The following is a 25,654-nucleotide window of genomic DNA, read 5'->3' as shown; positions in this document are numbered from 1 at the left end:
TGCTTACTTTGTGTAAAGCCCTCTGCCAAGTTCTGGGGACACAAATAGGAAAGACGGGCCCTTATCTCAAGGAGGTCACATTCTAATCGAGTAGACAACATATATCAAACTGAAGCACACTTTTGGACTGCTGGAAATAAAATACAAATTTTAAATTGTCATTTAAAAACATTACAGAAACAAAAGCCCATCTTTTAAGTGTCAGTATTCTTCAAGTGATGCTATAAAAGCTGCCAGTCATGGAACACTACAATCTCCAAAGATGCAAAATCATGGATCATCCAAAGAGTGATGGGGAGATACTTGGTGGGCATAAACAGGCTGTGGCATATTATCAACACACAATCCTGCATAAAAACATTATCCAATGCCCATCAATGGAGGAATGGCTGAACAAGTTGTGGTACATAAATGTAATGGAATATTATTGTGCAACAAGAAATGGTGAGCAGTCAGATTTCAGAAAAACTTGGAAAGACTTGTATGACCTGATGCAAAGCGAAATGAGCAGAACCAGGAAAACATTGTACACGGTAACAACAACATTGTGTGACAATCAACTATGAATGACTTAGCTCTTCTCAGCAATACAATGATCTAAGACAATTACAAAGGATTCATGATAGAAAATGCTATCCAGATAAAGAACTGGTAGACTCTGATTAAAGCATACTAATTTCACTTATTTTATTTTTTTACTGTTTTTTCTGATTGGTCTGTTTCTTCTTGCAAACTGTGACTAATATGGAAATATGTTTCACATGAGTGCATATATATAACCTATATCAAATTGTTTACCATTTTAGGAAGAGGGGAAGGGAAGGAGGGAGAGAGAAAAATTTCAAACTCAAAGTCTTGTAAAAATGAATGCTAAAAATTGTCTTACATGTAATCAGAAAAAAAATATAATACTATTAAAAATAGAAAGGAGAAAATTTTTTTTAAAACCACATTATCCAAGAAATGTGTGACTGGAAAAGGAGGTGGGCTGATAGTACATTGAGAGTAAGAGATAATAAATGGTTGGACTGCATGCCCACATTGGCATCCAGTGTCCTAGAAGAAGGCTTCTAGCTTGTTGGATGGACCTCCCTATTGAGGATTTAGGGAAGGGTATAAATGAGAGCCATAAATGATAAGAAAGTATAGATGGGTTGTAATATGTACCATTGGAAGGAATGCCCAAATCCACAAAATTGCGAACCCACTGAAGTACTGAGACTGAATTCATAGCAGATTTTCATCATTATACATTTTCTCACTCAATGATAATAATAGTATAACTTCTATCATGGGGGGGTACATGATTTTTAGAAACGTTTTGAGATGGGGTTCTCATACTCAAAAGGTTTGGGAACCACTGACCTAGGTCCTTCAGAAGCCCCTTCTGCTGCCTCTGACATGAGACTGAATAAACAGGGAAGGGGCTGGGTGGGGTTGATGTTGTTTCTATTGAAACCTTTTCTGGTTTGCAAAGAAATCCCTGGAAAGTCTCAAGGAACCTGTATGAGCAGCAGGCTCAGGAATTCCTTGAATCATATCCAATCCTCCCCCCAATCCCTACTGGGCCCTTCCCATTTCTTGGATACCACCTCCTCCTCCACTCCTCCCTGGGAGAGGGAGGAAGGTTATAACTGAGAGAGGGGCCCCTTAAGTAAGGTCATCCCAGAGCAAAGTAAGGAGCTGCTAAGCCCCCCCCCCCAATCCATCCCCACACCAGCTCCAGCAAAAATCCAGAAGCTTTCAGACACACCACACAACTGAGGTCGGAGCAAGAAAAAAATTAATGTTAAGCTGAAGTGACTGAGGTTAGACTTTAGGAATGATAATATCTTACATTACCATGGGGCTTTGAGGTTTACAAAGCCCTTTCCCCAGCTTCAGCTAGTGAAGTAGATACTATCCCTATTTACAGAAAGAGAAAACTAAGGTTTAGAAAGAAGTCATTTACCCAAGGTGACGTAGGGTGTCAGAGTAGGGATTCACGCTCAGTTCTTTCCAATACACCATTGGCCTGAAAACTACAGTATTTCCTGAAGGATGAAAGGGATGGATTGTGAAACCATCTTCTTGAATAGGAAGTATTGCTGTGCCTGGCCTAGAGTGGGGGCTGTCCTGCCTAAAGACAGAATAATAAAGACCTCAACAGAACCTTAAAATAGGAGTCTGGGATTCTCTTTCTTTATGGGAGTCCAAGTCTGTACCACATAATCTGGTACTTGGTTAAGGTATTATCTGGTGGTATTCTCTAATTGTCTCACTACCTCTGGGGTCTAATAATAATAACAATAATTCCCTGAATTTCCATAGCACTTTCCATCTATGACCTCATTTGACTCTCACAGTATCTCTGTATTTCTGTGCTTAACAAAGTGCCTGGCACATAGTATGCACTTAATAAATGTTCATTGACTGACTTAGCATAATGCCTGGCATATAGTAGGTGCTTACTAAATGCTTTTTGAACGAACAACCTTGTTAGAATCAGCATAGTAGGAGGTTCTCACCTCCTTAATTAAATTGTGAAAGCAAGAGGCCTGTTTTCTGATTCCTTTTTTTCCCTTCTTCCATTCAATAATGCAGTTCTGGTAGTGTTCAGGTATGTAGGGAGTACCAAATAGTATTTGGGGTGATAGGCAATAAAGCAAAAAGCAAAATGGGAAAGTAGTAGGAGAGTCAAAGTCCCTTAGAGCCAGTACTTAGAGCCCAATTTTTCGAAGGGTCCAGTTCTCTATACTGGTGTCTTTCGTGTACCTGCAATGCCCTCTCTCCTCATCTCTGTCTGTAGAAATTCTCTGCCTTCAAAATGGGGGCTCTGGTGCCCCTTACTCTGACATCTTCCCTGACCTACTCCCTCATGTCCCCCAGCTAAAAGTAACCTCTCCTTCACATTTCCCTTGAGTTCTGGATCTCTCCTTTGCCTCGATTACCCACTATCTTGTAGTATACATATGCATGGACACATATCTTCCTTTCTCCCTGCTCCAGAAGTTCATTTGAGAGCGTCACTGTCTGTCTTGGTAGTCCCAGGGACTCATACAAAGCCTTGTGCATAGTAGGCACTTAATAAATGTGGAATTGAATTGAATCTCAGTAGTTTCCAGTATACTGGTGTTCAGCTTTCTAGTTCTTATAACTAGGGGATATATAGGGCTTGGCGGTGGAAAACAAAGAAAGGGTGGGAGAAGAATAGTTAGCATTTATATATCTCTTACTAAGTTTCAGGCACTGTGCTAAAAGCTTTAACCTTATTATCTCATTTGATCTTCACAACAATCCTGAGACATAGGTGCTATTATTATCCTCATTTCACAAATGAGGAAACTGAGGCAAACAGAGTTAAGTGATTTGCCCAGGGTTAAACAGCTAGTGTGTGAGGCCAGATGTGAATTCAGATCTTCCTGGTGCTTTATGCACTATGCCACCTAGCTGCCCTCATAAAGACAGAAAGGGTAGAAAGTATAGATTTGACAGGGGGTTCAGGGGAATGACAACTAAAGCAGTCATTGGAGGGGCTTAAGCTGCTGGCTTTCCAGCCCAGAAGAAACCCCCACTGGTGCTAAGCCTTTTTTCTGATGGGTGTGGAGCAGGCTACCGACAAGCCAGCATCCCTGGCAGTGACCGTCTTTGCGTGAGGAGCTCAGGCTGAAAGTTTATTTTCAGAGTTGAAGCTCCGAAGGGGCAAATCCCAGAAACTCTCTTCTCTGGCCGTATATTTGGGTTCTCTTTAAGTGGTTGAGTACAGCTCCCCCAGCCAGCCTGGCTCCTCCAGTATGGGGTCCCAGATGGGGAGCTGGGGACTGGGGGCAGTGAAGGGGGTGGAGTAGGACACTGACTTCAAAGTTATTCCCTCGAAATAGAAATGGCAAGGCAAATCTTTGCAAAGTGAGTTAAACTTCTCCCACTGTCTAGCTCTACAGGTATGTATGTCCCTATTAGCTAGGGATGTTACCGGACTGTATAGATAGCAAGAACCAAATAGGCTTCACAAGTGCACTGTCAGCCAATGTTGATGAGGCCAGCCCAAGGTTAGGGCTGATGTGATCATCAGCAGCCCCCAACCCCACCCAAGTGCAGAAACGAAGTGGATAGCTCCAGGGTCACACCCAGTTCTGACCACATGGGGTGAGTGTGGGAAAGGCAGCCAGGAGACTAGAGATGCATGCTGTGTGTCCCGCCAGGGGCTGCAAGGGGGCAGGGGGGAAGGGTAAAGGAAGGAAAGGATGGGAAAAAAGGCTGAACTCTTGAGGAAAATGACAAGGACCCTAATAGAATGATCCCCCAACTGCTTCAGAGGAACTAAAGCATTAGCTAAAGTGGGGATGAAGTGGAGAGCAGAATCGTCCCCAAAGCCATTGTCCTAGTCCTAATTCTAAACTTGGAGGGGTAGGGAAGGGGTGAGTTCAGTGCCCTCTTGGGGGCCCCTAGTTCACCTTCCCATTCTCCATCTCTCTCTCTCTCTCCGCTACTCCCCTACCCCTGCCCCCCCCATCTCCTGGACAGAGTCTTCTGCATACAACGTCCAAGCTGAGGTTGGAACTGAGTGAGGGTGGGGTGCTAACATAGTACCTTAGGGGGTGAGGAAAAGGTCAGTGGGCTTCTTGGATGAGCCCCTCCCCAAATCATTCCGCTACGCCTCTGCGTGGGGCGGCTTCAGCCTTGGTCTGGGCCAGCTGCTCCCTATCGACTCACACCCGTGCTTGTCCCCACGGCCCCCCACTCCCGCGGAGCCTCTTTGGGGTGAGGTGCCGGTGGAGTTGCGGGGAGGGAGGACCGGCCGGGGTGCAGTGTTTACATCAGGACATTTATAGCGGAGATAAATCATGAGTCCTGAGCAGCGGCTGACTAGGGAAGGGGGGCGGGGACGGGAGAGAGGTACATCACAGAGGACAAGGGAGAAACTGAGGCTTGAGAAGGGGGAAGGGTCAGCCCTCGGTCTCCTAGCAAGTCAGGAACCAAGTCTTCTAGAAGCTCAGCGCCAAAGAAGACTTACAAAGAGGGGAGGAGGGAGCGTTTTTCTGCCAGGGACCTCCGGGCGAATCATGAGCTTGGAGGATCAGTTGTGGGGCAATGATTTCCCCACCCCGCCCCAATCCACCTCTCCTTCTCCCTGTCCCAGTCTTTCAAGGAGGCAACGGGTGTAGGTGGACAGGGTCTCACAGTCTGGTGACTGAGAGCTGCAGTGCACTGCGGGGGAGCGAACTCCAGGACCCTCTTTCAAAGGGATCCCCACTCGGCCTCTAGTGTAGGCAAAGCCGCCCAGCTGTTTCTGATTCATTCACACTCAGCGCAGCTCCGCCCGAGGGGGTGAGGGACCCATGTACACGGTCGGGAGAACTAAGAGACACTGAGAGCTGCTAAGCCTGAAGACAGGGAGAGGAGAGACAGCGCTGCCCCCTACCCCATTCCCTGTTAGCCACTGTCACTCCAACTCTTGATACCACCACCCCCATCCTCCCTTCCCAGGAGCTCGGCTCCAGGAGGGCAGGTTTAGACCTTCCAGGGTCCCCCGCTTCCCTAGCGCTCTGGTCACAGAGCAGCACAGCTGTGGGCCATAGCACAGCCGGGGGGGTGGGAGACGGGGGTCGATGGAAGAGGAGGAAAGGGATGATGTAGCACTTAGAGGTGAGGCATTCCCTTTTCGACAGCCTCTCAGCGGACTCGGGTGCAGGAGGGCAGACTGCGGTTCTGAAGAAAAGGAGAGGGACCTTGAAAACACATGCTTCGGATTAGCGGGGCTGATAGCCATCTCGGCAACAGCGCCCCTGTTGGCAGTGCTGAACTCTGCTTTTCACTCGATTTTCCGTATCTCGAGATTGGATTCTACCCATTTCACTGTGAGGGTGAAAGAGGCTGGGAGTCTGAGTCCGATCCGCTTTTCCTCTCCTGTTGCGCGGAGACTTAGGGGTCAGGGAGAAAAGCCCACAGCCCCCCCTCTCCACCCCCTCCAAGCACAGCACTGCTCCCCGTAAGAGCAGATTTGGGAGGGAGGGGCGCTAGGACCCGGGGACGCGGCGTCCACCGGGCCCAGGCGCTCGGGGCGCATGGAGTGAGCTGCACCGCCCCGTCCCGTCTCGCCCGAGCAGGTGGGGGGCGCAGCGCGGAGGGGGAGTGGGGAGCGGGGGCAACGACAGCGGCGACACCTGGGGTGGTGGAGCGCGCCTCTGCTCGGGGCCCCAGGCGGGGCCGCCCTGAGGGCCGCGCGTGTCCCTGGCCGCAGCCCCGCCCGGCGCCGTCCAATGAGAGCCCGCGGCCAGAGGGGCTGTCCGCACCGCCCGGCCCCGCAGCCCCACTCGGCGCTGCGCCGCCGACCCCCGGACACCGCATCCTGGATAGAGCGCGCCGTAAGCGGTGGCCAGATCCCTGCCTCCGGCCCCGGTCCGGACAGCACGCCCCAAGACAGCCCTCGGCGCCGCACGCAGCTCCTCCGAGTCTCGAGTCACGCCGCTGGCCCCCCACACTGTCCTCAGCGTGGTGGGCACAGCTGTCCTGACCACTGCGCTCCGCGGCCCCAGGCCACTGACTCCCGGATAACTGGCGCCCACCCGGGCGCCCCACTGTCAGTGCGCTCCATGGGCCCCTGCTGGGGGAAGGTTGGGACAGCTTGAGGGTCACCCCGGCTGGGGTCCCGTCCCCGCGCCCCCAGCCCAGCGCTCTGCCCCACCCCGGGACGCGCAGGGGGAGAGCCCTCGGGGAGCTATGCTGAGCCAGGGCAGAACGGAGGAAGCCCCCCAGCTCCTCCGTAGGCGAGCCCGGCTCCCTGTACCCGCCTTCGCCCCGGCGCACAGATACCCTGCCCGGGCAGCGGCACCCGACGGTCCCGGAGTCCCTGCCCGCCTTGGCCTCGCCTGTCTGTTGCTGCTGTTGCTTACGCTGCCGCCCCGCATAGATGCGTCCTGGTGGTGAGTGTTGGTAGAGAGGGATGTGAGACCAGGTGGGGCGGGGACCACTAGAGGAGTGAAAAGGGAAGGCTGCTCTCTCCTCACGCTCTGGCCGGCCCCCTGGGAACCGACCGCACTTGGCTTTCCTTGTCCCAAACCGATTCCTGGTGGCTCAGTTTCTCTGGTATCCCAAGGGCTCCAGGAGGAGTTAATGGGGCTTTGCCTGGGGCAGAGCGATAGAGACAGAGGCTGGGGTTGCCAGTTTCACTCAGGGGCAACAGGAGAAGGGAAAAAGCTGGGTAACTCACCATCTCCTTCTCCACTATCCACCCCAATGTATAAAAGAATCCCTCTCCAGTGAGGCAACCGCTCTCAATCAATTTGGTGAGGAAAAATTAAATTGAATCAAAACTATGTGCTTAGAGTTTTAAAAAAAGTCCTTTTGGTTTGCATAATCCGGGTATTTGACTCAATCCTCCCAGCAGGGATAGTTGTTGAAAGTATCCCATCCATTTCCCTCCTTCTTTTACTCCCTTCCCCCTTCCACTCCCGCCCCCCACTTCTCTAGGGCAGAGGTCTCTGTCTCACCCCTGGGAAAGCTATCGTCCATCTCACTTTTCCTATCTCTCTTCTAGCCAATGTCGGTCTCCCCCCATCCTGTCTCAGCCTCTCATTCCATAAAGGGCACAATCCTTTTAAAAAGCAATTAGAGGTCTATTTTTCCACATACTTGTCCCTCCAACACACTCACACCTCTAATGGAACAGTGCTGGCTGCTCACAGAAAAAAGCCGTTCTCTGCCCCCAAAGATCCCTCTAGCTGCCCTCTGTCTTCATCCCCCTCCAATAAACTTACATAGGAACAGAAGCCAAACAGCACTCTACATAGGCATAGCACCTCTCTACCCATACCCATTTCCCTTTCCTCCCAGAATACCCCTCTTTTTCTTACCATTCCCTCCCCTGTGGCTTTCCCCCTTGTCTGAATCTTGGCTGGAAGAGTTGGGTTGGGGGTTGGAGTAGCAGGCTGAGGGGCCATGGAGTTCTGCTAGAGATTCCTATCATTTCAAGATGCTCAGCCCCCCAACCACCCCCCTTTTTCCTGTTTCAGAAAAATCTCTCTTTTGGATCTTTTTATCTCTGCATGTTGGGGAAAGGAGGGGGTTCTGGATGGGGGAACCATATTGCATTGGTATCTTACATCTGGCTTGAAGCATTCCTTTACAAAAGGGAAGATGGAAAAGGGGGTGGCGGGGGGGGGGAAGGAGCAAAGCTTTTGAAAGATCAGGGTTGAGATCAAAACGGACCTTCAGAAGGCCTAGCCTGTCTACAGGCTCAGATCAGTAAAGGCTGCCTCCTTCATCTCAGATCTCCCCTACATACACACTCCCCCAAAACAGGAGAGGGCATTTCTGCCCAGTCTGTCTATGTTTCTGAGGACCCTTGTCCGGCCCCTGCCAGTATGGAAAATTATCTGGGAGGGCACAGCCTGTATGTTTGAATAAGGAGAGGTCATCACTCAAATGGTTTTTAGTTGTGCTGATGGTTTTTTCTCAAGTGTAGACCTCACTGGGGTTCATGTTGGTCTCCCCATTGAAAACATATCTTAGAGACTCATGGGTATTCTCACCCCTTTCCCTTCCTTCTTCCTCCTCTTACACGTGGTTCACATTAAAGAATCTCTGAAAAATCCTGGGTGGAGGCTGGGTAGGGAAAGCCACACTCAGTATAAAGAGACATGCAGAAGGGGCACAGCTGCCCCAGTGAAAAGGGGAAAAAAAGAGCCAGGGGCTAGGGATGGGGGCAATAGTATCAAGGAGGGTTGGCTTTTCTAGCCTTCCCATCCTATCTGCCCACCTTTTGCTCCTGACTACAGAGCCTAGACTACAGAGTCCTTAGCAGCCAGGGTGGTCATGCCACTTTTTCAATGCCAGTTTTTCAAAATTTGCAAGAGTCTTGGCCCTAACTACTTTCTTTTTTAAAAAGAGCAAAAATTGGGGCAGCTAAATGGCACAGTGGATAAAGCTCTGGCCTTGGAGTCTGGAGAACCTGAGTTTAAGTTTGGCCTCAGACACTTGGCACTTACTAGCTGTGTGACCTTGGGCAAGTCACGGAACCCCAATTGCTTTACCAAAAAAAAAAAAAGCAAAAATGTAGCATTCGCCAGAAGCCCTTGGGGAAACACTTGATTGCCCACTGGGAAGGTCATAATTCATAATCATTTTCTATAGCACCAGAGACCTTCTCTTCTAGGGTAGAAGGAAGGGGAAAGTTCCCCCTCTTTATGACTCTTAGGACAGTAAGTAGAGAGGGGGACATAAACCCCCAGCAGGTGCATTCTGTTATCATGAATTTTCCTAGGCTAATGGGATAGAAAGGAGGAAAGAATAGGGAAGCCTTAGAAAGCTTAGATCCCTGGGGAAATCAAGAAAAGAAAACAAAAGGAAAATAAAGATGGAGGGGTTGGGGTGGGAATCACATACCTGTCCTGAAGACGTTCCATACACACACACACACCGTGTGCATAAGTCTAATAGTAGAGGCCATGAAAGATCCTGAGAGAGAGAAAGAGGGTAGACGGTCTCTGTCTTCAGGGGTATAGGATGTCTCATTTCCAAAGAAACAAATTATATATATGAATAGAATTACTGGATGACGGAAACAGAGTCTGGAAGAGAGTATTTGATACAAGATAGGATTTTTCTAGACTTCCTAAAAGATGTCATGGACCAGGTTTTAAAGGGCAGGAACATGAGTTCTAGTCCATGGAAATGAGAAGGCAGGCTCAGGAGGAAGAAAGTATTTGGAAATCTAGAGATGAGGAAGATAGGGGTAGAGAGAAGGGATGGGGAAGGAATAGTTAGCAGCCACCATCCAAGGAGATCACAGCAAGGTCTAGAAGAAAACCTGAAGGCTGGGGCAGTGGTAGGGCCTGGGAGAACTCACAGGTACTCAGTTGCTATCTTCTTGATGGGAAGGATGGGAGAGAATGGGACTAGCTGTTTCCCACCTCACTAAGGATAGATAAAACAAGAAGGATCAGTATGGGCTGTATCAAAAGGAATTGAAGCTAGACAGCAGAAAGAACTTTCCTGAAATAACTTGGTCCAATACAACCAAGGTTCTCTTGATGAGAGGTTGTGGTATTTCTCCAAGCCTTGGATGCCCCCAAGTCCTCGTCCACAGAGCAATATTCCAGACCTAAACTAGGGGAATGAAGTGGTATTGGGAAAGGGACTAGCTCCAACTCATGTCTCTCCTCTCCAAACAAAGCATCTCAGTGGTGGGTGTAACTCTGGGTCTGTGCGTCAGGCAGTCCCTCCCAAGCTAGGCCCGGGGAGTTTATTTTGTTTGTTCCTGGAAGCCGTTGCCCTGATGGACAGAACCAGGGATGCTGATTCCATGGGATTTGTTAGCAGCCGGCCCTCTCTGTCTTTTCCTCCCTGGGGGACAGATGGGTCCCATCAGCCTGGCCGGCCACACTCACCAGAAGGCATCTGGCTTTGGCTGTGTTTGTTTGATTTGGTTTTGCCAGTGGTGATCCCAACTCAGGGGTGGAGATCCCATGGTGGGAATGATTGGGACTGGGGTGGGCGAGGGGGAAGAAGGGGACGAAGTACACAGGGACCCAGATGTCATAAACACCCCTTGCTCCCCACCAGATTCTGGGGCAGTTCCCAAACCACAGTCTTATTCACAGCCATGGCTTCTCTGGCAGCCAGGGATGTCTGACTCCCACCTGCTCTGGACTGAGCTCTTTACCCTGAGATAAGATGCACAAAAAAACTCCTTTGGGTTTTTATCCATTTACAAAGGAGGAGAGAGGGACCTTCTCAGAATTATGGAATGCTTTCAGAGGTAGGTGAGCTCGGAGAACAAGAGGAGAATGGAGCCAAATTGGAGAGAAGGAAGCCCATGTAAGCATAGATCCCAGACTTCTAGGCAGGGTTTGGACTGGTGGGCTTATGGGTGGAAGAAAGCGGGACAGCACCCCTGGGAATGTGCTGTGGAGATGAATATATTTGGGCACAGAGGGAAAATCTCTACCTAGCTGAAGTCACCTTCCTGTCCCTTTGTCTTATTCCCTGGCCACTTTCACTGGCTCAGCCAAGCCTCAGGCATGTCATCACTGCTATAGTGCTGAGCTGATGAGAATCGAGCCTGGAATTTGGGGTGTGGGAACCGCTTGGTCCCTTTGAAGCTGAATCTCTGCCTATACAGCAATCCCAGGGCACAGTGCCCTTTGGTTTGGCCTGGGAAGTAGGGGACAGAGACTTTAAAAGTCACTTTACCACAATAAGGGGGAAGAGTATCCCTGTTCAGGAAGTGGAGATCCCACGGTGGGAATGATTGCAAGGGAAGAGAAAGGTGGGGCAGGAGGACACAGGGCCAGCCTGGGTAGTAGGGTTAATATTTGGCTGGTCTCCTGAAGACAAGGGAAGGAAGGAAGGAAGAGTAGGGTTGGAAGGGAGGGTCTCTTTATATCAGCTTGGAGTTTGGAAACATTGGATTCTCAGCCATGTGGGTCAATCCAGAACCAGAAATATCACTCAGTAGTATGTTATGAACCTTGCCCTGGGCTGCCACTCACCACCCTTCCACACGAACACCACTCCCACTATCCTTCATTTCTATTTTTGCCTTCCACCCTAGCCCAGTACAGACAGGGAGAGAGGGAGGCTACCTTCAGTGTGGGATTCAGGGAAGGCCCATAGGATCACAGATTCAGAGGGTAAGCCATCTCTTCAGTTCACAGATGAAGAAAGAGACTGAGATGTTAAGTGACTTGCCCCAGGCACACAGCCATATTTCAAACATAGGCCCTCCATATGCCAGAGTATCATCCTGGTCTCTTATTTTCATAGTATTTTTCTTCATAGTCACTAGCATTTATCAAATAAACCACCTGTAGATATCTGTGACACGCGCATGGCTTTAGTATGCATGTTAGACTTGAGCATTTGGCCTGGGTGATAAGAGATGAGATCACTCATTTATCATCTATGACAAGAATTCAACTGAGTGGTTTCCATTGAAGCAGCTTCTGCCTTGCTTCTGAGTACCTTGCTGTACTCCCTACACTAGAAAGAGTTGGGTGGTCCAGTGCGCTGGACTTATAGGAAGACCTGAGTTCAAATTCTGTTTTAGACACTTTCTTAGCTGTGTAACCCAGGACAAATCAGTTAACCTCTCAGCCTGTTTCCTCATCTGCAAAATGGGGATAATAATAGCACCTATCTCACAAAGTTGTTGTGAGGATGATTAAACAACATATGTAAAGTTCTTGGCAGAGCTTAAAGCACTATAGAAATGCTAGCTAATTATTATTATTGCCACCACCACCAGTGGAAAAAAGGGGCAGGATGAATGTTGGGACAGGACCCTCCAGAGCCAGGGAATAACCCTCCCCCTAGTCCCACCCATTCATTGCCCAGGCTGAAAGTGAGACCCTTGAGTTGCCCCTGTTTGAGGCACTCCCAGCAACGCTGTGCCCTCCACTCCCTGCAGGTATATCGGGGCACTGGGGGCCCGGGTGATCTGTGACAACATCCCTGGGCTGGTGAGCCGCCAGCGCCAGCTGTGCCAGCGCTACCCTGACATCATGCGCTCCCTGGGTGAGGGGGCCCGGGACTGGATCCGTGAGTGCCAGCACCAGTTCCGTCATCACCGCTGGAACTGCACCACTCTGGACCGCGACCACACCGTCTTTGGCCGAGTGATGCTCAGAAGTAGGGGCCCTCCTTTTTACCCTTTCCTGTTTTCCTCCTGTCCTTCTCTTCCCGTCTCCTTCCCTTCTCTCCATGGCCGTGGGGGGCACGTGGAAGGGGAGAAGATTATCCTCCCCCACGTTGGTTCATAACTGGGGAAACTGACACCACGGGTGGGTCACAGATGTAGAGCTGAAAATGACCTTGGAGGTCATTAGACCCAACTGCTTCCTGTCATAAATAATGAAGCAGACCCACGGAGGCTAGGTGAATTGCCCATGGTCCCAACAGGTAAGAAGGTCAGGACTGGGAATCAAATATATCCTGGGACTTCACATCCAACACTTTCCATGACTGAAGCAGCTTGGAGGAGGGTGGCAGCATCCAACTCAAACAGCTGCATATTGACTTGTGTGCGTGTGTTCGCCCATTTCAGTTGTGTCCGACTCTTCATGGCCCCATTTAGGGTTTTCTTAGAAAACCACAAATTAACATTATCTGTGCTCCATTTTATTTTTAACATTTCCCAGTCACACTGTAATCTGGTTCCTGCAGCAATTGGGGGTTTGCTGGCAGAAAGTTTGACACCTCTGAGAATCGGAGAAAGGCTGTTTGGTTCCCCTCTCAGACATTGTTAGCTTTGGGACCCTGGGTAAATCACTTCATCTCTCTCCCTTCATCTCCTCATTTGTAAAATTGGGGAAATGGACTCACCTGACAGGATTGTTAGGCGGCTCAAATGGTAATCTGTATCTATGTTACATATGCGTGTGTGTATGCAGACACATATGATTGCTTTGAAAACCTTAAAACTCTCTATAAATGTTAGGGATTATAATAATGGTGATGGTATCACATTGTGATTCCAGCTGACAATGGGCCCTCAGTTCTGGCTTCGTTTGACTACAGTCCCTCTTCTTACCCCCATAGACAAGAGACCCTCTGAACCCCATGTGCCAGGGGCTGTTGAAAGTTCCACTCATTCCCTAGATGCAGGCTGTACCTCTGTTTCCCCCAGCTCTGAGTCATGTTAGATGGAGGAGAATTTAGGGGCCATGGAATGTTTCCTGCTTCCCTATTGGCCCTCGCAATCCCTCTATCCACTTCAGGGCTAGGGACCACGGAGGGGGTATCCTGCCCCCATCCAACCCTGGCAGTAATGGGAACAAGGGGTAAACAGAAAGGGGATATGTAAATATTTGGAGAACTGTCCTGGCCCCTGCTCAGCAGGGAAAACTAGGCTGGGCTAAACTGGAAGATGAGCCAGGAGAAAGGCTGAGAGAGAAACAACAGGGAATGGGAGGGGAAGAGGAGAGAGATCAGCCCTCGGGATTCAGGACATTTAGGTAAATGCAAACGGGGAAAGCGTGTCAGTGTCTCTCTGCTCTGATGTCTTCCTCTTTTCCATGTCTGACTATGGTCTGGGGTTTTGGTGTTAGGACTGTCCCACAAGAGAGGGACCAGAAGTCTCAGGTTCCTAGGCTAGCTGGACCAGGGCTCAGCAGGAGAGCCATCTAGCACTAGGGAAGGAGGAGGAGTAAGGAGAGGTGTTTGCTTCATCTAAGAACAATTCAGAGCCAAATGTGAGAGGGTGACAAGAACACTGCTCGAAGAAAGGTGGAGTTAGAAGAGTTGGGGTAAGATCTTGGGTCCTCTGACTCCCAAGTCCCATTTTCTTTCCATTACACCACTCTGCTGTTTCTAGTTATACAGCCCTGGACAAATCACTTCCTTTCTTTCTCTAGGACTCAGTTTTCTCATCTGTAAAATAGGGAGATTGGCCTAGCTGATCTCTGATTGTCCTTAGCAACTCAAAAGTCTATGATCCTATGATGTAGTACTTCCAGGTTTACAAAGCATCTTCACGATACGCCTGTGAGGTAGATGAATAGTTATCCCCATTTTACAGATGAGGAAACAAGTCTAGAAAAGTTAAGTCATAATTACTCATAATTACAAAGCTAGTGAGGAGCAGAGCCTGGATGTGAACCTAGGTCTTCTGATACCAAGTCCAGAGCTGTTCTCTAACTGATCGTGTTACTGGCCTCACCTGAGGGCTAAGAGTTAGTGCCAGATTGAAGGGACGAACAGACATATCTAGAGAGTGGCCTAAAAGTCATGAGATGCGGTAAGGAATAGTCTGGTGCTTGAGTAAGTCGAGAATGGGTTGTGAGCCAGGGGGACTTCTGGAAGGGGGATCACGGCGCCTTCTCTCTCAACTCCCTCCTTCCTACCCCACTCTAGGCAGCCGGGAGGCGGCTTTCGTGTATGCCATCTCATCAGCAGGTGTGGTCCATGCCATCACTCGGGCCTGCAGCCAGGGTGAGCTCAGCGTGTGCAGCTGTGACCCTTACACACGTGGTCGGGACCGAGACCAGCGTGGAGACTTTGACTGGGGTGGTTGCAGTGACAACATCCACTATGGGGTCCGCTTTGCCAAGGCCTTTGTGGATGCTAAGGAGAAGAGGCTGAAGGATGCTCGGGCCCTCATGAACTTGCACAACAATCGCTGTGGCCGCACGGTCAGTCTATACATGTGTGTCTGGGTGTGTACCACTGTTCATCCAGGGTCGTGCCGAGGGTGTGGCTGCCGAGGCTTTGCATAATATTGGAAAGCGGTGGGAGGAAAAATGTCCTAAGACGTTTCTTGGGAAAGCAAAATCCCTTCTCTGTCAAAAGAAGGTTTGTTTGTTTGTTTTTGTTTTTGTTTTTTCATATAGCTCCTATGTAGATAAATTTGTGGTAGGTGTTGTGGGGGGTACAGAGGAAGTAGCAGAGCTATTACCATGAAGAAAAGGACTCTCTCTTCTATAAATTTTGTGTCTTCCCCATTTCTAAGTATGGTGCTGTGTGGTGTCCACACAGCAGAAGCTCTGCAAATGTTTTTTGATGACTGAATGGTGAATGAAAACAAACCAAGTCGATTCCCCCTTTCCCATGAAGAACTTTCAGGTCAGTCACAACCATTTGTTGAACACCTACTGTGTGCCAGGCACTGAACTAGGTGTTATGGAATCAAAGACAAACCAAAACAGTTCCTGCCTTCAAGAAGCTTACATTCTGCTAGAAATATTGGAAAAAATTCAAATAAAATATGTATGAGCTTTTTAAAAAAAAAAAGGCATTATCATATATTACTTGAGTTAATTAAGGGGATGATTCCAGACAGTATAACAGTAAAGAATGAAGTTCTGACTTGTCTGGCATTGGTTACTGGATCATAGATTGAGATCTGGAAGGAAACCCAGAGGTCACCTAGCTCAGCCCCCTAATTTTACAAAAAACTGAGGCCCAGAAGAGTCAAGTGACTTACTTAGCTCATACAAGGTGGTAACTGAGCTGAGCTGAACCCAGTTCCTCTGACCCTAAATCCAGCATTCTTCCTACTGCACTAGGAGACAGATGCCAAAGGAGTTTAGAGGACAAGGAAGTCTGTGGGTTAAAATGCTTGGGAAAACCTTCCCAGAAGAGGTAAAATTTGAGCTGGGCTTTGAGGAATACATAGGATTTGGAGCTAAGGGGTGCCCAGCCTAGGGCTTGGTACCAGAAGGCTCTTACTAAATGCTTGTTGAATAATTAGATGGAGGAGATGACCCCTAAACCTCCTATTTCTCAGTTTATCACATTATACTTCCAGCCTTTTCTTTACTGTCCCTCCTCCTAATCCATCCTCCCTCTCTGTTTCTGTCTCTCCTCCTTTCTATCCATCTCTGTCTCCTTCTTTCTCTCTCCTTCTGTCTCTCTTTCTCTCTCCCTCATGCCCTGCTCACCCCTCCTTCTCCCCTCTCTCCCTCTCTCTAGGATGGACAGTGAGCCCTGACCCCCTGCCTTTTCCTTCTCCCTCCCCGCTCAGGCTGTACGCCGATTCCTAAAGCTGGAATGTAAGTGCCATGGAGTTAGCGGCTCCTGTACCCTCCGCACCTGCTGGCATGCACTCTCTGACTTCCGCCGGACTGGTGACTACCTGCGGAGGCGCTATGATGGGGCTGTGCAAGTGACCGCCACTCAGGATGGTGCCAACTTTACTGCTGCCCGTCAGGGCTATCGCCATGCCACTCGGGCCGACCTTGTCTATTTTGACAACTCCCCAGATTACTGTGTTCTGGACAAGGCTGCTGGTGAGTGAGATGGAGCTAGATGTGGAGTGAGAATGGGTGAAGAGAGGAACAATTTCTCAGCTCTGAACACATCCATCGCTGTCTCAGTAACTCGGGGTTACAGTAAGAAACACCAGAAGGGCTTGCAGGAAGTACCAGCTTATTACCCAACCTAAGAATAATCAGGGAAGGTGGCACCATAGGTGAGAGCCAACCTCCCCTACTAATAAGTACTGAATACCTACAATAGCCCACAAGGTACTTACTATCCTAGTTACAGTGTGGGATGCAAAAAATACGTTTCTGAGACTAGCTAGGGAGAGTGGATATAAAGACATAAAAAGATAAATAACAGTAGCAGATAAATAACATGGCCTAAAGGTTTCATGGCTTGTTTTTCAGTTCCTCTACAATGTAGTCTTTTTTTTGCTTTTTGGTGAAGCAATCGGGGTTTGCCCAGGGTCACACAGCTAGTAAGTGTCAAGTGTCTGAGGCCAGATTTGAACTCAGATCCTCTGACTCCAAGGCCAGTGCTCTATCCACTGTGCCACCTAGCTGCCCCTCTACAATGTACATCTACAATGTCTTCCCACCTTCCTATCACAGGATGTCAGATCTAGAGCTGAACTTAGAGGCTCACTCTGAGTCACATTACAAATGAAATCATGGAGTTTTAAGTAATTTGCCTAGAGTCACATAAGAAGGAAGCATTCAGAACTAGCACTCTTTTCATTATACCATGATATCTTCAAATGTAATTTAAGAGCTGTAGAAATTCAGCCCAAATGACTGAGGTCATGAAGGAGGTGAGATTTAAGACTGGGCCTTGTGGGGTTTGAATAGTTAGAGGGCATTTCAGGAGGGGTGGATGGGGAGGAAAGCACTCGGCATATTTGGCCAATAGTTGGACGGGAATGGAGACTTCCTGTGAGGTGAAGTCTGAAGGCATTACTGGTTGGGCCATATTGCAGAGTGCCTAGAATAGCACTCTTCTAAGGATTTTGTCTCTTGAATTTAAAAAACAAAACAAAAATATCCAATGAGAAAACACTGAAGGTTTAGTAATGGGAAAGGAGGAATCCAAGGAGATGATCTCCATCCCAGCCAGGCATTTCAGCTCCCTAATACCCTCTGGGCAGTTGGAGATGGGCAGGGAACAGCTGTTATTCATCCGCAGCAGAGTTTGGGTTTGATTCAGTGCCTTAGGGAATAAGGTCAGCTAGCAGGTGGGACTTTGAGACTGTTGGAATGTTGCAGGAATTGTCACCTTGTGAGGTGGAGTCGGTTTCCCCAGAGATTTTTTACATTTTCTTTTAAGAAGAGAAGAAGTAACAATCTCTTCAGGCGGTACCCGTGATCTGGAGGACCTGGGATCCCTTTTAACCCAAAAAGCTAGAAGGATCCTGTCTCAGCTTCAGTGGCTGTAAAGCTGGAAAGACTTGGGTCTTATCATCAGCACCTCCTCTCTTGGTTACTGCCACGAGGGTCTTTTCTTCAGGCACCTCTGCTTTAGTTTGAGTAGGAGAGAGGTGAGGTGAAGGTGAAGGAGTCCACTAGCTGGCTGCCTCTGTTTGTTTTTACCCATCGCTGTCGTTCTTGGAGAGTGAAATGGTTTGGAGCAAAACTGGGCATAGAAGCAGGGTGGGGCCTTGCCTGAGAGACAGAGAGGGTAGTGTTTGTCCTTTGCAGGGTGCCTGAAAGGGGGTTCCTGGAGAAGAATGGGGTGGGGAAGCTCTTCTGACTTTCCTACCCAGTGTAGCTTTCTGTTTTTGGATTCTCTTCGTCTAGCGCTTTCTATGTGCAAAGTATCATGCTGAGTGCTAGGTCCTGGTTTGGAGGCAGGAGGATGAACTTTTTGGGCTCTCAAGTTCTTTTTCTAGGCCTGGTGAACAAACTGTAATATCACACTTAAAAAAAATCACACTGTGTAAGGCATGTCGGAGATTGTTATTTTCACTACTTTGGGGTCAAGGCAATCACCCAGTTTCCTGGAGAATTGTGATAATGGGTTTTTGAAACAACAGTGAAGGTGAACGTGGGCTACATGGGGTGCGGGTCGTAGACAAACAGTTATGGAGTATGTAACCGGGTGAAACCTGGAAGTGGGGTCATCTCAGAACCAGATGTTTCCCTAGTAGTGACGTTTTGGTGTGGGAAGTAAAGTGTGGGTAGAGGGAGAAGGAATAGTTCAGAGGCCTTTTGATCCATCATATATACCAGCAAACCCCAAACCTGATGAGGAGGAAAAAGGGAATGTGGTATGCATGTATGGGAGTCTCCAGGCTGGCTAACAATGTAACCTTGGGCAAATTACTTAGCTTCATGGGTCTTTGTAGTCCTTTTATTTAAATATAGGTCATTTTAGACTATCTTCTAGGCATTTCCCACTCTAAAATTCTACAGCAGAGATAGATTCATTCATTCAACAAATGTATATTAAACACTGTGTTCCAGGCACTGTGCTAGGCACCAGGGAGACTAAAATGAAACAATTCCTGCCAGTAAGTGTTTATTCTATTGGGACACATATGCTGATAAGCAATAGAAAGATATGCCAAGTAATTTCCAGTAGGGGGAAGGGCACAAGCAATTGGGGGCTTTCTGGAACACTTCTTTGGGGAGTGACCCTTACTTAGGCTGAGTCTTGAAGGAGTTCAAGGATTCGGAGAGGCTGAGGTGAGAAGTGAGTGTATCTCAGGTATGGGGATGAGAAAAAAACCTGGATACAGGAGGTGGAATGCATATGAGGACCAGCAAAGGCCAGTTAAGCCTCTCCTGTGCATGGAGACCGGGAGACAGGAGGAGAAAACATGGTCCCTACCTGCTGATGTTTCCCATTGCAACGAGGGTGAGGGGAGCCCAAAGCCATCCCTTTCCCTAAAAGTCAATGCTTCACCATGGTCATCAGCTTGCCACTCTTAGCCCCTGACAAGAGCACATAAGATACACATTCGTGGTCTTTGTAAAATGTTTTAATGAAAACCCAACACCAAAGTGCTGAAGGAATGCAGTGGGACCTGAACTGGAGGCAAGACTTCCTAGAGGAGGTGAAAGCTGGTAGGATTTCAAATGAGATTTGGACAAGTATTGGCAAGAGAAAAGTATATTAGGTAGGAGGCAACATGGAGACCCTGGTTTGAATCCCAGCTCTTATTTGTGTGACCAAAAGTCACTCAGCCTCCCTGGGCTTCGGTTTCCTCATCTGTAAAATGGAGTTGAACAGAGATGCTCTGGTCTGTGTAAAGACTTGGGGATTTGACGGTGCCAGTCCTATGCAAGAGAGGAGGAGGAGGAGGAGCTCAGGCCTGAGGTCTCCTCTCACTTTGTCCTCTTTGCTATGCTGGGTGAGAGGCAGGGAGCAGGGAAGAGAACCCCCAGGGGGATGGAGTGAGAGGTTACCTTTTTTTTCTCTCCCACTCAGGGTCCCTGGGCACTGCAGGACGTGTATGCAGTAAGACGTCTCGAGGGACAGATGGATGTGAGGTCATGTGCTGTGGCCGTGGCTATGACACAACCCGAGTCACACGCGTCACCCAATGTGAGTGCAAATTCCACTGGTGCTGTGCTGTCCGCTGTAAGGAGTGCCGGGACACTGTGGACGTCCACACCTGTAAGGCCCCCAAGAAGGCAGAGTGGCTGGACCAGACCTGAACACTAGCACACTTCACCAGCCCCTCCATCCCAAACCCTCAGACTCAACAGCACAAGAACCTCGCATGCACACCCTGTACCCCTAACTCCCCTGCCCTGGGCTGCCACAGCTTCTACTGAAAGACTTGGACTGTGAGTGCCCCAAGATGTTATGGTGGGTATTTCAGCCTGAAGGAAGAAGTGATAAGATACTAAGCAGCTTTCTCCCTCGGAAGCTTCCGTGCCCCCCAGTGGAAGGGGACAGTGAGGGAGCAGCATAGAAGGAGAACAAGGGGCTCTGTGGAGAGACAAGTTACACTAAAGAACCCAGAAGAGATTTGCTTTTCTTTTTCCCGTCTCTGGCTTCCTGGCATGTCTTGGGCATACAGGAGAAAAAAACACCTTTTGGGGGGGAGCTGCCATGAACACCTGCCTGGCTTAGGATTGGAGTGGGGGTGGGGCACTGGTGAGGTGTGAACAGTTCATCTGTCATCCTGGAAGTAACCGTTAGACTCCAAGTCCTTTCAATTCCCTGGAGACTGGGCCTGCTGGACAAGGGTCAGACCTGCAGGATGGGGGGTCCATCTATGTGCTTGTATGTTGTATACTGCTGCATATGTGGAGAAAGAGAGATATATGCATCCTCACCCTCCCCATCCATATATATATATATATATATATATATACATATATATCATAAATTTGTATCAGATATTACTGCCTCATTTGTTTACCTGCTGGGTTCTTAGGTAGTGGTTCAACTAGGTGATTAGTAGAAGGCAGCTTCCCCCATTGGGTCAACTAATACTTAATCTGCCTCACTTGTGCACTTTGCTTTTTTGTTTTCATTCTGCCCTTGGTAGGTGTTTTTCAGGGTGGATAGGTGCTGGCTTCTAATCTCACCCCCACTCCTCTAGTGTGTTTTATTCGTAGAGGAGTGCTTCCCAAGACTGTGAGCTGACCTCGTCCTAGATAGTATCCATGACAGAAGAAGACATTCCTAGATGAAAGTGACAAAGGATACCCTTCCTTTTGTGTCTGCCTTCCTGTTGTCCTACTTAAATATAAGGCTGCTCAGTGTCATACGTGCTAGGAAGAGAGAGGCCTGTTCACAGAATCCAATTCACAGAGTTGGAAGGGACCATCGAGAATATCTCAACAGGAGCACCCTTTGTAACATCTCAGCAAATGGTAACTTCATTATAGTCTATTTGCCACTGATTTAAGAATCAACAAGAAAAATCTTAAAAGCCAAAAAGGTTCCTTTTCCTCACCCTTAAGATAATCCACAACAGCAAACGATGGAGAAACACATCTGATATTGTGACTATGAACATACCTCCCAGCAGCATCCCAACCCACCTACATAGCAGGATTCAGCTTGCTGTTTTTGGCCAGATCCTATAACTCAAGAGTCTCCAAATCCTCCCTTCTAGCATTTCCTATACTTTTTTCCCTGGGACTGGCAAAAGGTAATGAGTGCTTGTAGGTTTCCAGGTTAAAGAGAGGCTCATTTTGGATAGTGAAAAAGCACTGATGGTGTTCATTTCTGAGACAAAATATTGACGGGGACATAAGACACCTATGGAAGATTGGTGGAGGGTTAGGAAGATGGGGTGGTACCCTGAATAATCCAAGACAAGGAAGTCCCTTTCAATTTGAGAAGCAATGTCAGCGACGGTAATCAGGAAATAATCAGGATGTATTACTCAAGGCTCTGGGACCAGGCCTTTCTTTGGCTTTGTCCTAAAGTTGATGCTTGTTGTCCCATCCTACTTCCAGCCTACAGAAAGGCTCCCAGGTAGCCTATCCCAGCCCATACTACCTATGGGTCCTCCATCACTTGCTGACCATTTAGTGCTGGCACAGGCTTTCAGGCTTAGGAGCCCAGTATATTTTTATTTTTACAAGGACTGCAGACAGGCCTTCCTTGCTTTCCTCCTTTCCCCACCTCTCCCCAAACCCTATTCTCCTCCTTTCCTCTGCCCTAGTCTACACAATTGCTAAGCAGTTCCATTCTCCATGCAAACAGCATGAAGCACTGGGGTGGGGAGGGGGAATGGGGGCTGTGGGCCTGGGCCTCAGGGACAGATTTATTTGGATGTTCGGACTAATATTTGTGTAACCTGCCAAGACCTGTGTAGGAGGGTTTGGGGTAGGTTTGGTTTTTTGGTGTGTGTGTGTGTGTTTTTTTTTGAGAGAAAGAGTAAAAATGCTTCAGCCTTCATATCCATTAATACAAAACATGAGCTGGTCAGGACCCTTGTGGCCTGTGGTGAGGGGATTCCTGTGGAGAAACAGGGCTGAGTCAGGCCAGGGGAATGTCTTTCTTGCAGAGTGGTGGAGTCAACTCGATAACTGATGAGTGGGATTAGGGAGGAGGGAGTAAGGGGAAGAAGGAAAGGGCTTCTGACAGTTCGAGATGGAGTGGAAAAAGAACTCCCTATTTGGGGGAATATAACAGAACGGTGGTGGGGAGGAGGGCTGGGGGTCTTGGTTAGCCTGAATGGACGGCAGAGTTGGATGACAATTCCCCAAGATGGCAGCCTCCTAGGAAAGGTCTCAGCTCACCCCTAGTGCTTCCTCACATGAGAAAATACGGGTCACCGTATGGCCTGAGGCGCAGATACTTGATTACCTCCGAGAGTTGGGCAGTAGCAGGCCCGTGACTCACCTGTGTTCTAACAAAGATGCTGCTTTCCTAGTCCCTCCAGATTTCCACTCTCTCTCTCTAGAAGAGAGAGGGTCTCCTTTGGCAATTCCTGGCCCCACTCTCTAGATCATACACGGCTTCAGAATTTCACACTGCGGAGCCATGCATGTGCCAATTTTCCCATCGTAAGTTGAGAGAAGCAAGTTTTTGGTAAGGAGGAAAGGGGATGATGAGGATAGAGAAGCATGGCTGCTTACTTCAAAGGTAAGAAAACTGAGGTAAAGGGCAGCCCTGAGCCTCATCACAGACCCTGCATCATGAGGGTGAGTGGACTGCATGCAATCCCTCTCTGGATCCTGGCACTGAAGTCCTATGAGCAGGACAAGAACTTTGATCCAGTTAGGCCCCTTCTGCTTCTGATCACCTCACTATGCATCTTGAGCTTTAGTCTTCTTTTTCTCTCTGCCCAGCAAAGATTATCACGCTCTCACCAACGGGTAAGAAACCCGAATGCCAGCTCCCATACAAAAAGTGCAGTAAATATATTGGGTATCTCTTGTGGGCTAGGGGCTGTTCAGAATGTAGGCATACAAGTAAGCTATTGTCCCTCCTCTCCAGCAGCCCACAATCTTATATGAAAGAAAAGGCCCATGAGACTACTGTGACTCAGTTTCATCTTTAGCCAAAGAGCAGCAGAACAGGCAGTTGGCTTTCTTATGGAGGAGAAAAAAGGAGCTTGCCCCACACCTGCTGAAAAGGGCTGGATGCCAACCAACCCATGGGATATGTTACCAGCCTGCCCTCCCTTGTCCCAAGAGGAATGCCAAGAAACTATCAGTGACATCAGCATTCTTTATCAACCATTCCTGACTTGCACTTAATGCCTAGAGAGCTGAGTGAGCATTCATTGTTCCCCGTTCTGATATTACCTACTTACTATTTCCTTTTGGCACTCCCAGCAGAACTCTCACTACCTACCAAATATTCATGCCCTCTGAGGGTTCTGTCTGATTGGCTGATTGCTAATTCATTACAGGAGAATAGTTACTCAGCATCACTGCCCAGTCCACCCCCACCCCGGAGTTTTTATTTAAATGTCCCTGCCAGTTGTGAGGGGAGCCCAAGTTAGTCAAGAGGAAGGAGGATGACCAGGATGGGGGAGGGAGTTTGCTCCTCATCCCTGGGAAGCTGTTGGCCTCTAGCTCTGCAGCCAAATTACAGCGGTGGAGAACAATGCCGCACATTCCTGGGCAGGTCGGTGGGACCCTGGGCTTTTGGGCTTCGTGGAGAGAGGTGCCAGACACAGAGTGCTCCGTAAGCAATCCTGCAGAGCCGCCCCCTGGGTGCAGAAATGAAATACGGGAAAGCTTCACATTACACAGAGACCTGCAGCTCCCACCCGGTTATTGATGGCTCCAGCGGTGGCCTCTGCCCCCATCCTCCATATAGGAAACGCCTGCCGCTCTAAAGGCCGGGCATCTCCGAAACAATCTCAGAGGCCAGCAGAGAGAGGAAGAGGAAAAGATGCTGCCCCCTTACCACTCTTCGCCCTCCCAACTTCACACGCACATAGGTGTGGCCACATGGACATACATGCCCAGGCATACAGAAGCACCCAAGATACTGCCTCCTGACCTCCCCTCCCCCAGTAATCTTGGATAGAGATAAGATGCAGGAAAAAAAAAAGGCAATTAAACTTCAATCAAACCCTATCAAAACAGCCATACCAACAACAGAGCCTGAGTCCCAGCCAAGAGATGACTTAGATCTTTAAAATGTTACATTATCAAGATGCAGGCAGTTATTTTTAGTTTAGAGTGACTAGTGCATTCCAGCTGGGGATTGTGTGTGTTTTGGGGAGGGGGGGGGTGGAGGAGAAGAGGTGGGTGGTGGAGGAGGAATGAGGGAAGGAAATGGGAAGGTGGGGGGGGATGAGTGGAGAACTGAGGAGAATTACCACCCAGGCAGAGCAGCAGAGGCCCAACTGCATCTCATCGCTGGCGCGTGCTGGGAGACAAGTGTGACGCGTGCCCTGGGATGGGACTGTGGGGCTGGACATGGTGTAAATAAACAGTGGGGTGAATGGAAGGGTGGATCATCTTTTATGGCTGCCGCTACGAAGCTTGGGGCTTTGCAGTCACCCTAAAGCTGGTGAGAGAGATTTAATGAGTCTGTAGCTTTCCAAAGGCCAAGGGCTTTAAATTCTTTTATGGCCAAAGAGAGTAGGATGTCCTGGGCTCAAGACTTTAGGCAGAGGCCCTAAGGAGACAATGACTTTAGGTCACAGCAGCCTCCCTATCTTTTGAGTTAGACTGCGTGGAAAAATGAAAATCAGAAACTATTCTTTGGAAGGTTCGAAGATGTGGGGAATAAATACTATGCCAATTCCCAGCCCCAGTATCCAAAGGATCAAGAGGAGAAAATAATTCTAAGCTCATGTCTCTATTTCCCCTTCAGGGGTTCAATTACTGCTGTGACCATATCTCTAGGGTCATTCCAATCAGAGGACTCATCCCCGGCTTTGGGAGAGCAAGACGGGTTACCTGCTCCAACCTCTCTCCCCTTTCCTGTCCTGACTGAAATCCCTGCAACACCCCTTGGCTGGGTCCACAGGCTATCGACTGGCGACCATCCCTTCAGTTCCCCCTGTGCGGCCCACATCTTGCCCTTTGTGAGACTTCCCTGG

At 48.8% G+C, this 25,654-nt stretch overlaps 1 protein-coding gene across 1 annotated transcript; it reads left to right on the top strand.

Annotated features, from left to right (window-relative positions):
* The first annotated feature begins 6,638 nt into the window (after positions 1 to 6,638).
* Positions 6,639 to 20,670, top strand: WNT2B (Wnt family member 2B). Its single transcript, XM_027860365.1, has 5 exons — positions 6,639 to 6,902; positions 12,389 to 12,609; positions 14,833 to 15,110; positions 16,442 to 16,706; positions 20,107 to 20,670. The coding sequence occupies exons 1-5, from the start codon at positions 6,700 to 6,702 to the stop codon at positions 20,334 to 20,336; spliced, it is 1,197 nt and encodes a 398-aa protein (XP_027716166.1). The 5' UTR covers positions 6,639 to 6,699; the 3' UTR covers positions 20,337 to 20,670.
* The last annotated feature ends 4,984 nt before the right edge of the window (positions 20,671 to 25,654 follow it).

Source organism: Vombatus ursinus, unplaced genomic scaffold (assembly GCF_900497805.2).
Source record: "Vombatus ursinus unplaced genomic scaffold, bare-nosed wombat genome assembly UNPS02014179.1, whole genome shotgun sequence".
Classification (NCBI taxonomy): domain Eukaryota; kingdom Metazoa; phylum Chordata; class Mammalia; order Diprotodontia; family Vombatidae; genus Vombatus; species Vombatus ursinus.
Note: the sequence above shows the minus strand (reverse complement) of the source record. Positions and strands in the feature narration are given on the sequence as shown.

Excerpts from the sequence above, each read along its gene's own strand:
- WNT2B (XM_027860365.1), top strand. The coding sequence starts at position 6,700 with ATGCTGAGCCAGGGCAGAACGGAGGAAGCCCCCCAGCTCCTCCGTAGG. Across the intron at positions 12,610-14,832 it reads TGGCCGAGTGATGCTCAGAA|GCAGCCGGGAGGCGGCTTTC; the intron begins GTAGGGGCCCTC and ends ACCCCACTCTAG. Across the intron at positions 16,707-20,106 it reads TGTTCTGGACAAGGCTGCTG|GGTCCCTGGGCACTGCAGGA; the intron begins GTGAGTGAGATG and ends TCTCCCACTCAG.